At 53.8% G+C, this 14888-nt stretch overlaps 4 protein-coding genes across 4 annotated transcripts; 2 read left to right on the plus strand and 2 right to left on the minus strand.

Moving 5' to 3' along the window:
- Positions 1–492: 492 nt before the first annotated feature.
- Positions 493–2476, plus strand: COCSUDRAFT_61387 (hypothetical protein; the record flags this gene model as incomplete). Its single annotated transcript, XM_005649636.1, has 4 exons — positions 493–691; positions 986–1080; positions 1497–1569; positions 1806–2476. 4 exons carry the CDS (start codon positions 493–495, stop codon positions 2474–2476), a joined length of 1038 nt encoding a protein of 345 aa, XP_005649693.1.
- Positions 2477–3753: 1277 nt separating this feature from the next.
- Positions 3754–6238, minus strand: COCSUDRAFT_13342 (MT-A70-domain-containing protein; the record flags this gene model as incomplete). The annotated part of the gene is made up of 7 exons (XM_005649637.1): positions 3754–3972; positions 4337–4551; positions 4853–5036; positions 5076–5112; positions 5365–5586; positions 5834–5965; positions 6111–6238. 7 exons carry the CDS (start codon positions 6236–6238, stop codon positions 3754–3756), a joined length of 1137 nt encoding a protein of 378 aa, XP_005649694.1.
- A 2227-nt stretch (positions 6239–8465) lies between these two features.
- Positions 8466–10091, plus strand: COCSUDRAFT_83619 (hypothetical protein; the record flags this gene model as incomplete). Its single annotated transcript, XM_005650099.1, has 4 exons — positions 8466–8660; positions 8797–8898; positions 8986–9140; positions 9923–10091. Coding segments are annotated over 4 exons (621 nt in total), but the record flags the coding sequence as incomplete, so codon positions are not given.
- A 1324-nt stretch (positions 10092–11415) lies between these two features.
- COCSUDRAFT_22495 (sigma1 subunit of AP-1 complex of clathrin-coated vesicles) lies at positions 11416–14178 on the minus strand. The gene is made up of 7 exons (XM_005649638.1): positions 13986–14178; positions 13501–13668; positions 13186–13344; positions 12976–13035; positions 12784–12869; positions 11959–12630; positions 11416–11630 (listed from the first exon to the last, which is right to left on the minus strand). The coding sequence occupies exons 1-6, from the start codon at positions 13986–13988 to the stop codon at positions 12624–12626; spliced, it is 483 nt and encodes a 160-aa protein (XP_005649695.1). The 5' UTR covers positions 13989–14178; the 3' UTR covers positions 11416–11630; positions 11959–12623.
- Between the last annotated feature and the right edge of the window lie 710 nt (positions 14179–14888).

Here is a 14888-nt window from a genome sequence, read left to right on the forward strand (position 1 = left end):
ACATAGTGCAGGTGCAATAAATGCAGCCTGATATCATCAGCATCCCATCTTTCACATTGAATAAATCGCGAGCAATGTCTAGTGAACGGTATGCAACCTGTAATGTCGCGCAAATTTATGGTGAGCAACATCCATGCAGGTGATGTGAATAGAAGTTGCCATAGGATACGCTCTGCTCTTGAATTTAGTGTTTCATCCTCTTCGAAAAGAGTCGAACATCGTCGTCATGGATACGGCTTGGGTAGAATTATGAAACAGATTCTTTTTCTACGTTAGATCGCATTTGTGACGTGTGCATGAACGAAAAGTGACCAGGTGGCATCGTCCAAGTAATGAAGTCCAAGTCCAAGGTTCCGTTTACCTGTTTTGGATGCTCCTTTATCCTGAAATGCCAGATTCTATCGCTTTTCCTTTTCCCTCTTGGCCTTTTGGACATTCAAATATGCTTACCGTCAGGTTGTCTTTGGTATCGATCTCTCCATAGAGTCGACGATGCAGCACAGAGGGGCTGTGGTCAGCTCGCTGGTCCTCCTTCTCATCAGCGCGAGCTCGCCAGCAGATGCCTTCATCTTCGGTCGTCTAGCGGCTTTCTTCCAGCCTTCTCCACTCTTTGGCATCCCTACCCACGTCACGCCGACATCAGTGGGAGGCATTTATGTCAATGCCTTCCCTTTCACGACGCCCCCAGCCGGTGATCACACAACCCGTGACCTTGGCCGCTCCCCGGATGTCTAGGTGTAGCTTTACGAGCATGAAACGATCGATTGCACATTATTTCCTTCTTGATTATATCGACTCAAGTAAGCTAGTCCTCAGGACACAGTTGCTGCAGGGGGCAAAGCAGTGCACCACTTGAAAGGGTGCCAGAATGGTTTTATGCAGCGCTGCATCAGTGTTGGACCAAAGCATCCCTCTGCAAGGACAGTGCATGTGTCGCATGCATTACTGCCAAGGCTCTGTGCTGACAACTGTGCCTGCTGTGCAGCGGACTGTTTGCAGCGGGCACTCACCCTTCTACAAGGCTGCCAGCCCTTCCTCAATGCCCTCAACGCCAACGGAGGCCAGCTGTCAAAATCCAGCGTCTTCCAAATCCTTCAGCTGACCGGGAATAAGACTTTGGACATTTCGTAAGCCCTTCCTGCTACCTCACGATGGAGATTGATCAGTCTAACACTTCTGCGCTAGTCAGTAGTGCTGCATACTGACTTTACTCCCCTTGGATCATTCAGCAGAGAGTACCTGTCAGCAATGCTCTGCATGATGACTTGAAAGGCAATACTTTTGTAGCATGTGATGTGCATCAGCATGCTAGTCTGCTGTCTGCAGGTGCTACAATGCAGCTGCAAATTTTCTCAATGGGGTGCGTCCTATGACAAAATCGATCCAGCCTGTTTCTGTGTTGTTGGCATACTCTTTCTGAGAGGTGCCCCCTTCACATCCGGTTGTAAATCAAATAGCGCTCTGTATGTACTGCTTACACAATCATTTGCATGCAGGGGTGCATCTGCGATAACGGCTTGATCAATACTATCAACATCCTCAACACAATACCGGCCTTTGCCAAGCAGGGTCAGTAATAAGTACTGATTATGTGGTGCCCTGCGCCTGAGCATAAAGTTGCACCAATTGTTGACGGATAGACCAGGCTATTGTTGTGGCTACTGGATTGATGCAGGGGTGCAGCAGCCATTATTGTCTTATGTTTTTGGGCCTCTTCAGAACAAATTGACAGCAAACAAGGTAATGTGTAAGCAAACATTGTTGCAGGGCGAATGCTGAAGCAAGTGCAATGTGTGTTTGTGCAGCACTCGTCAGCCTCAATAAGGCAAAGTGCCCCCCGAGCCCGCCGCCGCCGCCGATACCCGCTCCGGTGACCACCGTGCCAGCTGCAGCGGGGGGCGCACCCCCGGCCTTCTTTGCGGGGGGCCCGCCGCCCGCGCTTTTCACGGGGCAGCCGCCGCCGGCGTTTGTCGCGGGCCAGCCGCCGCCTGTGGCCGCCACACCGCCCCCGGTACTGCCCATCTTGCCACCCTCGTCGCCCCCTCCATCCCCAGTCGCTAGTCCGCCCCCGGCAGTATCTCCCAGCCCGCCACCGGTGGTGCCCAGTCCCCCGCCGGTGGCACCGAGTCCCCCACCAGTGTCCCCTAGCCCGCCGCCGGTGGCACCGAGTCCACCCCCAGTAGCCCCCAGTCCTCCACCGGTGGTGTCAAGTCCCCCACCGGTGTCCCCCAGCCCGCCACCGATAGCACCAAGTCCCCCACCGGTGGCCCCGAGCCCGCCACCCGTGTCCCCCAGCCCGCCACCGGTGGTGCCCAGTTCCCCACCGGTGGCTGTGGCACCAGTGGGTGCAAGCCCACCCCAGGTCGCGCTAGTTGAGGGCCTGCCGCCCACTGCTGCAATTGCCCCAATTGTAGGGGCATTCGCAGAGGAGACTTCCCCGCCTCCCCCGGTGGCAGCAGCCGGCGGCAACTTTTGAACAAGAGTGGAAGAGTGAGATAATCGAAGCACGATGCATCAATTATATGTGGGTTGAGTGTGAATGGATAGAGAATCTGACTGGTACCTGGCTGTCTGTAGGTCCAGGGCTAGAGGGGTCACAGGCTCTTCGGACGCTCAGTTCTGATCCTGGACGCTGCATGCACCGCCAACAAATGGATGGACTGCCAATGCGTCCTGAGAGTGCTCTGTTCGGCGTTCAGCAATGGTCGGATGAGCATATGGGGCACGCTGGGCCTCCAGTGTTGCTCTCCCAAAAAACTCTGTGCAAACAGGGATGAAGTTTCCCAGAAGTATGTCTGTTTTTATATATGCACAGGATACCGGACATGCATGGTTGCACAGGGTTGCATCTACATGCTTGCAGCCACACCTGCATAGAGGTATCAAGGTGTCACATGGTTGCATGTACATAAATGCAGCCACAGCTGCTTACTGGTATTGAGGTGCATGTGACCTATTTGCTTTCAATTTCAGCGAGCTTCATTTAACTTGCAACGTTGGAAAGGGGTGTGAATAAGAAATGGGATGCATGAGGGCAAGCAGCTGCACAGCTGAGTGCAGCTACATTTTAAAAATTGAACGTCCTAAGAGTTCTTGCGATTGTATATGGACAGGAGACCAGTTTTGACCAATACTGAGGCAGGGTATTAGATATACAACCCCCTGACTGAGGTTACCGGAGGGCATCAGTGTATATATTCAGCCAGGTCAGCTGATGCCCAAAATATTAAATGCTTATGTATACCCAGATGCATGCTGCTGCAATGTTGCCACGTGATGCAAATTATAGCTCAGACTAAGGCAGTCAGTACAGGCAGACTGAGTCCGTCCTCACTTAACGTAGATCTGTGCTCAGATGATCAAATGTATATATTTGAACACCATGCTTGTCTAGATCTAGAATCCAAGAGCATCAAAGGTGGTGAGACGAGGGCTTGGTTGCTCAGCTCCTCCAGATCTGATGAGCAGAGTATGGCAGAATGATGCGCATCTTGCGTCGCACGAACGCAGATTATACTTCAACAGCAACACATGGCACTCTTGCATGTACAGAGATCCGGAGTCTCCTCTTGTCAATCAAAATAAACCACCAGACAACAGGCTAGCGGTGTTTTGGCGCCCACAAGATTGGCAATCTCTCCCTCTGCTATATCCGAAATTGCTCAGTGCATGCATCTGGAAAATCAGCTGCGCCGGCAGAGCACTCGTATTGCAGTGCATGCAGGTCAAAGCTCACAAGTAACTTCAGCCAAATCAGGCCTTGCTGGGGGCTGGCACGGGGCCGTATTTGGCCTCATAGCGCTCGAGCATCTCGGGCTCGCGGATGACAACGCCATTGAGCTGGTTGCCGAGGCAGACCCAGCCGGGCTGCACGTTGTGCTGGCGCGCAAAGATCTCCACCTTGCGCGTGCCCGGGCTCAGCCGCTCTAGCAGCGAGTACATCTCGTCCGGCTTGCGCGACGTCTCCCGTACCTGCGCCAGCCGTCACACACTCATACTCCACTGCGCTCAGATCGCGCTTAGATAGGCGCTGCTTTTTGTTCTTAACAGGTGCACGTATTGAACCTTCACAATACGCGAATATTGCCTTAACCTGTGGCGTCCGTTCGGCGACACTTTCAGTACAGAGCCTTGAATCCTTCTTCACATGCATGCCAGCAAACTATACGCTGCAATCTTGTTGGCTTCAAGCATGGAGCACACAGCGGCAGAAGGTCCATGCCAATCAATGTCATAGCATATAAGTGCAGTGTCACATAAGTGCAGTGAACTCATTATTTCTCTCGACAGTTTGCACAGAATTAATGTGAATGTGAATGAAAGGGGCCGCAGCAACCTCTCCGACGAGGACGTCGCAGTCAAGGCTGCGGTTGATGTTGGGGCTGCCCTTGACGCCCACCAGGCAGTGCTCCTTGGAGTGGTTGAGCCAATGCCCCGTGCGCCCCGTCCTGATTAGGCGCTGCAGCTGGTTCGTCTTCACCCAGATCAGCTCGTCCACTCGCTTGTAGCCCCAGATCTCCAAACACTCCCGCCCCAGTTCCATCGCACGCCCTGCAGCCAGACAATTATGTCGGTGAATAGCCGCACCCAACAGATGCACATTGCTCTTGTGCCCAATTTGGGGTGGCAAAAAGCAGGCAGAGACAGCAAGCATGCCGATATCTCACTGACATTGTCAGTGATAAAAAGTGGACCACGCCATACACATGCGCAAAATACAGCCGCTGTGATTGCATGCCGCTAGACCAGCAGGAGTGGCAACCTAAAGAGCGCCCATTGCTTGCCATTGCGCACACAAGAAATGCATGTCATGAAGTATTGAATCAGGGTGTGGGAAGGCAGAGGGGCTGACCGGTGACCCAGAGGAAGATGACGCCCTCATCCTGGAGGGTGCCGATGTTGAGTTTGCGCATCTCGTCGTCGGCCATGGTGCCATAGGGCAGGTCCTGGTGGATCTCCCAGGGGGGGTCCGCCATGATCACCCCAAACTTGCCCAGCACCGTCATGTCAAATGTGCGGATGTCACACTTTATCCACTGTGCCTCCCCCAGAGCCTGCACATCAACTTCCTTGACCCTTGCATCTAAAGACCCTCGAGAGAACTGCTTACAACTGCTTCAGCTTCCTGTGGTGCAGCAGCTGTGACACTGTTTGAAGAGCTACCTTCCCAAAAAATACATCGACAAGTGCTTGAGACATAGCTCACCAGAACTTCGTTGGAGCAACCACACCAAGGAGACGCTTCAAAGAGCAGTGCAACGCACAATATGTCAGCGAGACTACGCCCGTCCAGGGAACTACGGGGCAGCACAGTTGCGGGAGTGCATGCTTGTTAAGAGGAGTAGCATGTGTGCAGCGGGGCACACCGCCAGGTAAGCAGGCACAGGTGGCCGGCTTTTGGCGGCGTCCGTGGCGACAGGTCCCGCCAGATCAGGCTCGTCGTCGAGCTCGTAGTGCACGTAGCGGCAGGTCTTCATGTGGCGGCAGGTGTCCAGGTAGGAGCAGTTGCCCATGGACACGTCCGTCCACGGGAACACCAGCCGCCGGAAGTGCACCCGGTGGCACGGAAACATGCTCGCGTGCGCCCTGCGCCGCACATGCATCCAGCCACGTCAGCAGACTTTTGTGGAGCTCCTCGTTCCTCCTTAGGCGCCTGCCAAGGATGGCGGACATGGTACCACTTTAGAACTGCATCTGGAATGATGCACCTGCTTGAGGATGATAGGAGTTGGACATGAGGCGGCCAAAACGGTTCATGTGAGAGCATCTGGTGTTGTAAAGAGGGCATGAACGGAAGTATGATCAGGCAGAGGAAGGAACAAGAGAGTGAAACCTGCGGCAGTCGTCCTTGGTGAGGTGCGGGCAGTATTCCCGGATCTGCGAGCCGCCCTCCGTCTTGAAGCGCTTCACCACCGCATTCTCCTTTGCCGTCGGCTTTGCTATCAGCTCAAGCAGCTCCTCACCCCTGCGAAACCCACCCCAAACCCTCAGCGAGCCTGCACACATGCTCCGAGTAAGAATTGCTGCAAGTGTGAGCGCATGTACTTAAGGCCTTACGCAGCGCGAGCAGTGCTCAATGTCGTTTTGAGTAATGAGGACTTGGAACTCACTTCTCTGTTTTGAGGCGATCCTGAAGGGTGGGCTTGTTCAGGAGCGAGTCAAGCTCGTTGGCGGGCGCGCCGCGCTTCTGGGCTGGCCGCTGCGGCGACTGTCCGGGCCCGAACGGGCCGCCCGGCATCGGCATGCCCATGCCGAAGGGCCCCGGCAGCCCACCACCCAATTGCTCTGGGTGGCCCCCAAATACGGGCCCACCAAGAACGCCGGGAGGACCCGGCAGGGATGGCCGTATGGGAAAGCCCCCCGGGCCGGGGGGAAGGCCCCCCATTGGGCCCCCAAACATGGGGGGACCTCGGGGGCCGCCCAGCCCCACCGGCATGCCCGGCGGCCGCATTGAGCCGGGACCTCCCATTCCGAAGGGGGGCACCCCCGGGCTGAAGGGGGGCCCCCCATTGAGCGGCGGTGGCCCTGGAGGTGGCCGAGGTCCCCCCGCTGCCTCCTGGGCCATGCTGCTTGGCCCCGGGCCTGGCTGGGCTGCAGGGTCAAAGCCCGCCAAACTGCGCAGCAGACCATAACATCCACTTAAGGTGTCTTTGGGATATTGTTGCAAAGCAGGGTAATCACATCCTCATCGCACCATATGATAGGCCAGTTTGGCGCATGAAAGCGCACCTGATGAGCTGCGGGCGGCTGAAGCCCAGGACCATGAGCCGGGTGCCTCTGTTGACCTCAAACTCCCCAATCTCCAACGCCGGCGCATCTCCTGCCCCCATGTCCCTGATGACAGGGTCTATCGACGACAGCCCCGCATTGCGCAATGCCTCCTCATATCGGAGCGCCATCTCAGGCCGCGAAAACTGCAGGAGCACATCAAACATCAGACAGACTTGCGCTGTCTCCTCATCCTTCCTACTCGCGGCAAATATCTCAGGATTTCAGAGTAAAAAGAAAAAGAGCCGAGGACACTGGGGCTAGTGGGGTCACACCGCAGTCCTGAGCTTGGCATTGTCTGTGGGAATGGTTGTGTTGGGATCCAACAGATGCCGCGCAATTATCTGCTGCAAGGGAAGAGTGGAAGACTTGTCATCCATGGGCTCATCCTTGATAGCCTCCTGCTCCTGTGCACATGTTGAAACATTGAGTACACATGTGCTCTTCTAGTGATGGCACATTTTGGCGTACATGTGATGGGAGGAGACAATACCGTGGGCTCGTCTGTCACAGGACCAAGCGTGGCTTCTTTGTCAGAAAGCAAGCTGCGGCGTGCAGCTGCTCTCTGCGCTACACGATCTTTCAGGCGGGCTATCCTCTGCCTAGCTGCGATGGCCTCAGCCGCATATGGGTTTTCAGCCGCCATAGGCATCGGCAGACCATTCATCATGGCTGGATTCAAGCTCCAAGGGTGCAGGAGCTCAGGTACGTTGGGTATCTCCCGTCATGTCTAAGAATTAAGGTGACCATTCCAATCCAACATGGAGCACGCCGCGAGATAACAACTTTAGTTGACCTGGAAGCTGGATGAAGTGAATCGATCTCGCCCAAGGAATTTGTGACCAAGCTAATGGATCTGAGTGCTTGGTAAACTACGTTGCGAGTACCTGCACTCCGCCTCAGCTTGGTTGTTCAGCTGCTCAAACGCAAATGACAATCGTTAAATTACACAATCACAAGGTTGTTCATCAATTAAGGGTAGAACTTCTCAATGGATCACCAATGTCTGAAAGTTGGTTGATGTGCAGTGGCGTGGAAATGCTCAAAGGAGCAGGACACAAAGCATGCGAATCAAGCATCCGCAACTCACCACATTTGCCTCTTTTGTCTATGTTTCCTTGCATATCTTTGAAAGAATATGTCAGCGATTTCATGTTGCAAGAAGCACGCCCTTGGAGACAGGTGGGACCGAGACTGCTCAACTTCCACATTGCAGATCTGCACCATTTGACCTCTAAGTTCCGAGCACACCACATGGCTTGAAGGTAGCTAAAGGTCTGCTAAACTTGGAATGTCAACGACTGCAGCGGTGCACGGCAAGAACGTCGTAAGTTCCCCGATCATGGCCTGATTGACTTGACTTACCATGATGTTTATTCGCTTACATCAAGGTGCCGCATCATGCATTCTTTATTCCGACATATTTTCAAGGGAAGATCAAGTTTTTGCTCTGTTGTAATGGGACGTCCCTTCCTGCACTGAGCGACTTCGATCCCTTAGCACTGCACTCTTTGACCGTGTCCTGCATCTTGATCTGATCGTGCATACGAGTTGGTTGACATATATATTTTATATTCTGACTTGCGAAGGACACAGAGATTGGAGATTTTCTTCCGACACCCGCCAAGGATCAGAGCGTTGAGTACAAGCGCAGAAGGGAAGGGCGAGTTGGAACCCCAACGACAAGGCCACGTTCAATGTCTGCTTCTCTCAGCCAATCGCCTCGCTCCAGAGCAGGGCGCAGTCCTGACCGCGAAACTCCCCGTGGTGGGGACGCTGATGGTCGTGAAGACACCGCTGGAACCATTTTTGTGGGTAATTTGAATCATGAGACCAGCGAGCGACGCCTCAGAGAGTTCTTTGAAGAGTATGGACGCGTGCTGTCTACAAAGGTGAGGCATCATGAACAATATCACCTGTCTGCTGTCTGGTTTTGCTCTCCATAGCCCTTCGATCTTATGGTGTCTATTTGTGGAACTATCTCAAGGTGAACTTGTCATGTCCAACTTTGTTACACTGCATTCTCAGGTGGTCTTCAACCCCGAGACAGGGCGCTCCAAGGGCTTTGGTTTTGTCAAGTTCGACGACGCAAGGGATGCAGAGGACGCCATAAAACAGGCAGATGGCCAGGTAAAACCATGTCACATCCCATTGCTGGCTTCCACTGTAGTCTGAGGGCCACATCAATTAGCAAAAGTGAGCTCGTGTGCTGTGCAGACTATGGACGGCAGGACGATCAAGTGCAATTTTGCCAAGTACCAGCCGCATCGTGGCCAGCCCCACGCCTTCCGTGGTGGCCGCGGTGACTTTACTCCCGGCTTTGCCAGAGGCGGCTTTCGCGGAGATTTCCGTGGCGGCTTCCGAGGTGGCAGGTGGGTGCAGTGCACAAACCACTCTGAAGCAAATGCCAGGTACCGCTGTGTGCAGGGTGCATAATAAGGACTGGTGTTCTCTCGTTTGACACACTGTGTTTGCAGGTGCCTAGAGCTGCTGATAAATTTGATACGTTTGATGGTTTCACAAAGTTCCATTCTTCGGTTTTTCACGCACCTGCTGGTCACTGCGCGGACTGATTTGCCCCTGAGACTTGAGAAAGAGATACCTTTGGGTTTGAAAGGCAGCTGATAAGGTTGCAGACATCTTGTGAGGGTCTTGATTACCTGAGAAAGAATTCTCCTTGGTGGATACACGAGAAAAGAGCTTCCAGCAGGGCAGGTATATCATCCTTCAAGAGACCCACCTCCCGGGCAAGATCGTCATATATGTGAGATGCGGTTGATGGGTTTAGAATCTATCATCTGATGACAATTGGTGGTGCAGGACTGAATCAGAAATACACAGTAGCAGGAAACATTTTGTTCCAGCTCCCGTTATTCAATGAGGTTCTTGAGGATTTGCTTGATACTTTGCTTGCCATTTGTTGGTGTTAAAGGTCACCTAAGATAATGTTATGAGAAGACTATCATCCTCCGTTGGCAAGGTACGGCGGGTGAAGCACCAGACCAGAGCCTCCCAGAGCAGACTCTGCATTGCTTTCAAAAGGCCCCGCCCACCACCTCGCCTGCGGGTTGTTTGGAGCCCCAGAGCAATATTTAACAATCATCTTTCCATCCTGTTTTCCTTGGCAGACGTGATGAGCGTCCTACCCTTGCAGGGGTGGCAGATTTGGGGGCGGACCTGCGCCTTTCCGCAGGGGCCGTTCCCGCTCGCCTGGCCGGTACTCGCCCGGCCGCTATTCCCCGGGCCGCTACTCGCCGGAGGGCTCTGCGTCCCCCCGATCCCGCTCTGGCAGCCCGCCCCCCAAGCGCCGCCGGCCTGTTGCTGGGTGAGCCCGCTGTCATCGTTTCTGGTTCTGCTGCCATGATCTGTCTTGAAGCTAGGCTGCATTCCTCTGCGCCACAGGGCCCCTGCACAGCTCTGCAAACGATGTAAACTGGCATGCTGGGTTGCTCTGTGCAACGTGAGTTCGGGTTCAGCCCCTATCATGCCGCGTTGCATGAAAATTGGTGCTACACATCATGGAAGAAATCCGAAGGTTGCACTTGTTTGGCCTGGATCCTGGAAGTTCACTCTGCCACTTCTGCATTAATGCTTGCAGCTCTCCAGCACGAGGCGGTTCCCCGCCGCGCGCCGGCCGCCCAGTCAGCCGCTCACCAGACTCGCGCTCTTCCGGGTCCTACTCATCCACTGGCAGCGATGACAGTAGGGGTGTGGTCCCCGGTGCGCCAGGCTCGCTTGCGCTGCGTGTAGCATGCTGTGACTGTACTGCTGTTTTGTGTTTTCAGAGGAGGCAGCCTTTCAAAGCATGTCCATGCGTGCAGGCGGGCCACCAGCTGTGGCCGACCTCAAGAGACGGCGCGAGAACGGCGGCATAAAGAGAGGTGAGCGTTGCCTCGGCATTCTCCTGCAGCAGGCTTTCTCTGAGGGACACACACTCCGTCCATATCAGTGAGATGAGTTGTCAATGGTCTAGCCTGCAGCCAGTGGCGCCAAAAACCTTGTCATACTGGCCTTGGAGGTCTGGCACAGAAGGATTTGTGTGCATGCTGCAGTGCCTGTGCCCCGGGCGGCAGCAGAGGCGCCGGCCCCGGTGCCGGCCGCGGCGGCGGTGGTGCCCAAGAAGGAGCTGGTGCAGGCGAAGCGGCGCGAGGACGAGCTGACAGTGCGCCTGGCCGCCATGGAGGCCGAGCTTGCCACGCTGCGCGGCTCGCACGGCAACGCGCAGGGGCAGATCGCCGAGGTCAACGAGCGCCTTGTGGTGCGCATACTCCTTTCAACCTCCCAATTGCAATCTGATGAATTAGAATTTTCCCTTACCGTTCGCCCTCCCAACGCCCCCTGATAAAAGCTCAACTTTCCTGCACCTGCCCCTTGCAGCCTGCCTGGTGTTTTCTGCGGCCTGGCCCACACAGAGAGCCTGCCAGTGCAGTCTCACCTCTTCTTTACAGCTGCATGAGTGATGCTCTGCCTTGAGGCGGCGGCTGCTGTCACCTGGTAGCAGAGAGTTTGCAAAAACAACAGTGAAATTGTCTTCTAGCCTGACGTAGGGTCAAAGTGAGAGACCAGGCCCCCAAGTGGCTATTGCCTTGAGCATGCACGTCCCCAATGTGGGTGCTGAGAGGCGGGTGTCTTGGGCGGGTGCTGCAGAAAAGCGAGGAGGCGTGCAAGCAGTACAAGAAGTGGCTCAAGGCGATGGCGGAGTACGCGCGCGCGCTGCTGGGCGCCAAGCAGGCGGTGCAGGCGGCGGAGGAGGAGGCCAAGGGCCGCGAGGAGGACCTGTCGCTGTTCCTGGAGCAGGCCGACACCTTCCTGCTCGCGCGCGAGAAGCACCGCCGCCGCCGCACCGACAAGGACAAGGACACGTGAGCGCCCTCTCTGTCGCCTGTCTGTTGCTTATGCGTTCTGAGCGTGCCATTTGGTAGCTTGGACTTGTTGCCCTGTCAGTGAGATTATTGTCCTGCCCCCAGGTGGAACACGTGCAATCCGAGCAGGCCACTGGGTGAATTGGCGCCCCTCTCTGTTAGAAGGTTCTGTAGCCACCATTGTGGTGCGGCAAGGGTGGGGCTTAATAGACTCCCATAGGGATGGCTTGGGTTTTGGGACCAATCCATGCCTGGTATGTGGCAATTGTAAGTTCAGGGTTTTGCTCTGGCGGCCACAGTCTTCTAAGGAACATGATGTTCTGTGCAGGATGGCAATTGAGGCCGCCGCAAAGCCGGCGCAGGATGCCATGGCTATCGATGCAGACCCGGCGGGCCCGTATGCTAGCCCAGCTGAGCATGCAGCCCCGCACGAGGAGACACATCAGAATGGCTCCTGGGCTAAGGAGGAGGAGCTGGCAGATGATGTGTCGGCCAAGTTCAAGCCCGGCATCAAGTTCAAGCTGACCGCTTGAGGCTGTGTGTTGGACCGGTTGCGTGTATGACATGCATGGGGCCCCCAGGCCCAAGGTGGACAGTGTGACTCAATGTGCATACTCAATCTTTCTATCCATGCTGAAGGATGTTAGAAAGACAATGCTGAGCTGAAGGTGCATGAGCATGAGGAGCCTTTCATGCACAGAAGTATACAATTCAATGGCAGTAAATATATATCACACGGCAGTTAAATCAAGGACTGCAATTGCCAATCTGTGAAGTTGTTTCTTGCTCCGCATCTTGTTCCAAGGAGGGGAAATCAGATGTCTGGCTTGTCCCCAAACAAGGACCTCCCATGTGATATTCTGTAATATATCTCCGACAAAAATGATACAGATATCTTCAGCTATGTAGCATACCGTCCCAAGTTTCATCCTGACAATGAGCTTTTTATTATCCACTGGAGCAGCAGCCGGCCTCTTATCCCATCTCGTACATTCAAACCCTGCAGACACAGCAATATCCATGGTGCTGCTTTCCCTGATGCAAATCTTCATGAAGAGCATGCCGCCTCAGAACCTTGAGAAGCAGCACTTGGTGGTGCTGAGGAGGTGATGCTGCAAAGAGACTTTTCAATTATAAAAAGAGCGGTGCGCACTCATTGGTGCCAAGGGCAGTCTCCACAATGCCAGTCTTGGCCTCCTCGACTAATCGATCCTGGGCCTCTATCGCTCTGGTGATGGCCTGCACGCAGCACTCACAGCTCTCCAGCCAGATCTCCCCATCGCGCTGAATATTTCATCTGTCTATCTGTTCTGCAGTTGACCTGTATTTTCAGCTGTAAACTCACCTTCTTGCTGGGTTCTTGAAGCTGCCCAGCAATCAGCATCTCATCCAGCATGAAGTATGCCTGCGCCCAGAGCAAAGCACATTTCTTCTAGCTCCACTCAACGCACTTTCAGGCACTGTCTTGCCTTCATAGACATACAGACTGACATCAACGCATTGCTGCATTGCATTCTTGTGTGCTACACCGCAGAGCCAACGAAGGACTGCACACCTTGTGGAAGTTGAAGATGAGATCAAGCTCACACACATTGCCAAAGTAGCGGTCCAGAACCTCCACATAGTGGTGCACAAGCTCCAGGGTGATGAGCTCATTGTCGCCAGCATCAATGCCCATGACAAAGTATAGACTGGCATATCTCTTGTACACCACCTGTCACCACAGCAGGTAAATGCCCCTGTCATGCCAGCTTGATAACCTTCACCGCTTTTGAAGGTGAAGCCATCCTTCTAGGCATTCCCAAATAGGGAAGTGCTCCTCATACTTGCAGGTCATCCCGGTCATCTGGAAGCTCATGCAGATGATCACCTTAATGTCCTGGTAGTCGAGGAAGTTGCACAGTTTAAGTGCGCGGCCCAGCACAAGCGGTGTGATGTCTCGGATGATCTTTGCTCGCTCCTTCTGATTGTAGGTGGTGTACCATTTGGACAGGCGTACTTTGCCCTGCCGGCTCAGCAGGAGCACGAACCTGACAGCCTGCCAAGACCGCACACAAGGTCAGGTCATGGTATCCTGGACCTGCCTGGGAGCAGGCAGGCTCTGCATGATACAATCCTCTCTCTCTCAATTTTGGTCCCTTAATTCCTCTATTTCATATCAAGCCAGATATCCAAAAATGTCGTGCACAAGACAGAGTCTATAGTTGTGACAAATAAGACTATGCAGGTTCTCTCTGCACGCATCCAAGGCAAACGACACAAAGCAGTGAGGGTTCAGTAGGGCAGCAAACAAACTTTTTATGATGAGACTTTAGTATTCTTGGACCCAAGACTTTGATTGAAGCGAATTCCTACCATCAGTACACGCGAGCTGCTTCAAACTGCCATGCAACAGGCGAGAGAAGCTTGAAATTGGTTTGGAATGGCAAGATTGCTCGTCAATCACTTCGAACCCTTTCGTTTGTAGTGGCTTAGTGTACCTTTGCTATTTACAACAAAGATGTTGCGATTAGCAGCTTGTAGAGAATTTCCAAACCCTTAACGAAATATCCGTTGGTTCATTGATTGCTATAGCGTGCTGCACCTTTCAGTTCTGCGATTTAGTAGATGTTTACTGTATGTCCACCTCCAAAGAGCAGATGGGAAGGATACGCATTTTACCCCAAGGCGTCTGAAACGCCTGCACCTTGATTGAGACACCTGAATGTGCACAGTTTGTTTCAGGCCAGTATTCGTCTTAGAGAGTCTTTCTCCAACTATGTGGCATTGCTGGTACACACGAAGTTGTGCAAAGTGAGGAGAACCATGCTGTCCTATCAATGTCGTTGGCCAAATACTTATAGCCAAACTCGGAGTCGAACTATAAGAACATTTTTTCCGGTGGAAGTCTGCTGATCATGTGGTGCATGTGCATGATGGATGTCAGTAGATGCCTAATGTACTGCAGGGCAACATTTGATGCATCACACCGGCAAATGTAAGGTCTTCAGAGTTACATTACAGTCCCGTCAGCGTGGGCTTCTACAGCTGTCAGTCCCAAGCTCAATAATTACTGTGAAGTGTTTAAATCCACTTGAGAGCCTGCAACCGCGTGATGTTGAATGTCCCGAAAAACAAGCGCATTCATCAGCCATGCTGAGCCCAAAGCTTGCTCTGCCACTTCGAGTAGGTCCCACACTGACAAAAAGAAGGTTGGGATTGGAAGCTGCAGTTAAAATGCCGTGCTTCGCCGGCAACGCCTCAAAGGACTTCTCTAGG

This window comes from Coccomyxa subellipsoidea, assembly GCF_000258705.1.
Source record: "Coccomyxa subellipsoidea C-169, whole genome shotgun sequence".
NCBI lineage: Eukaryota > Viridiplantae > Chlorophyta > Trebouxiophyceae > Coccomyxaceae > Coccomyxa > Coccomyxa subellipsoidea.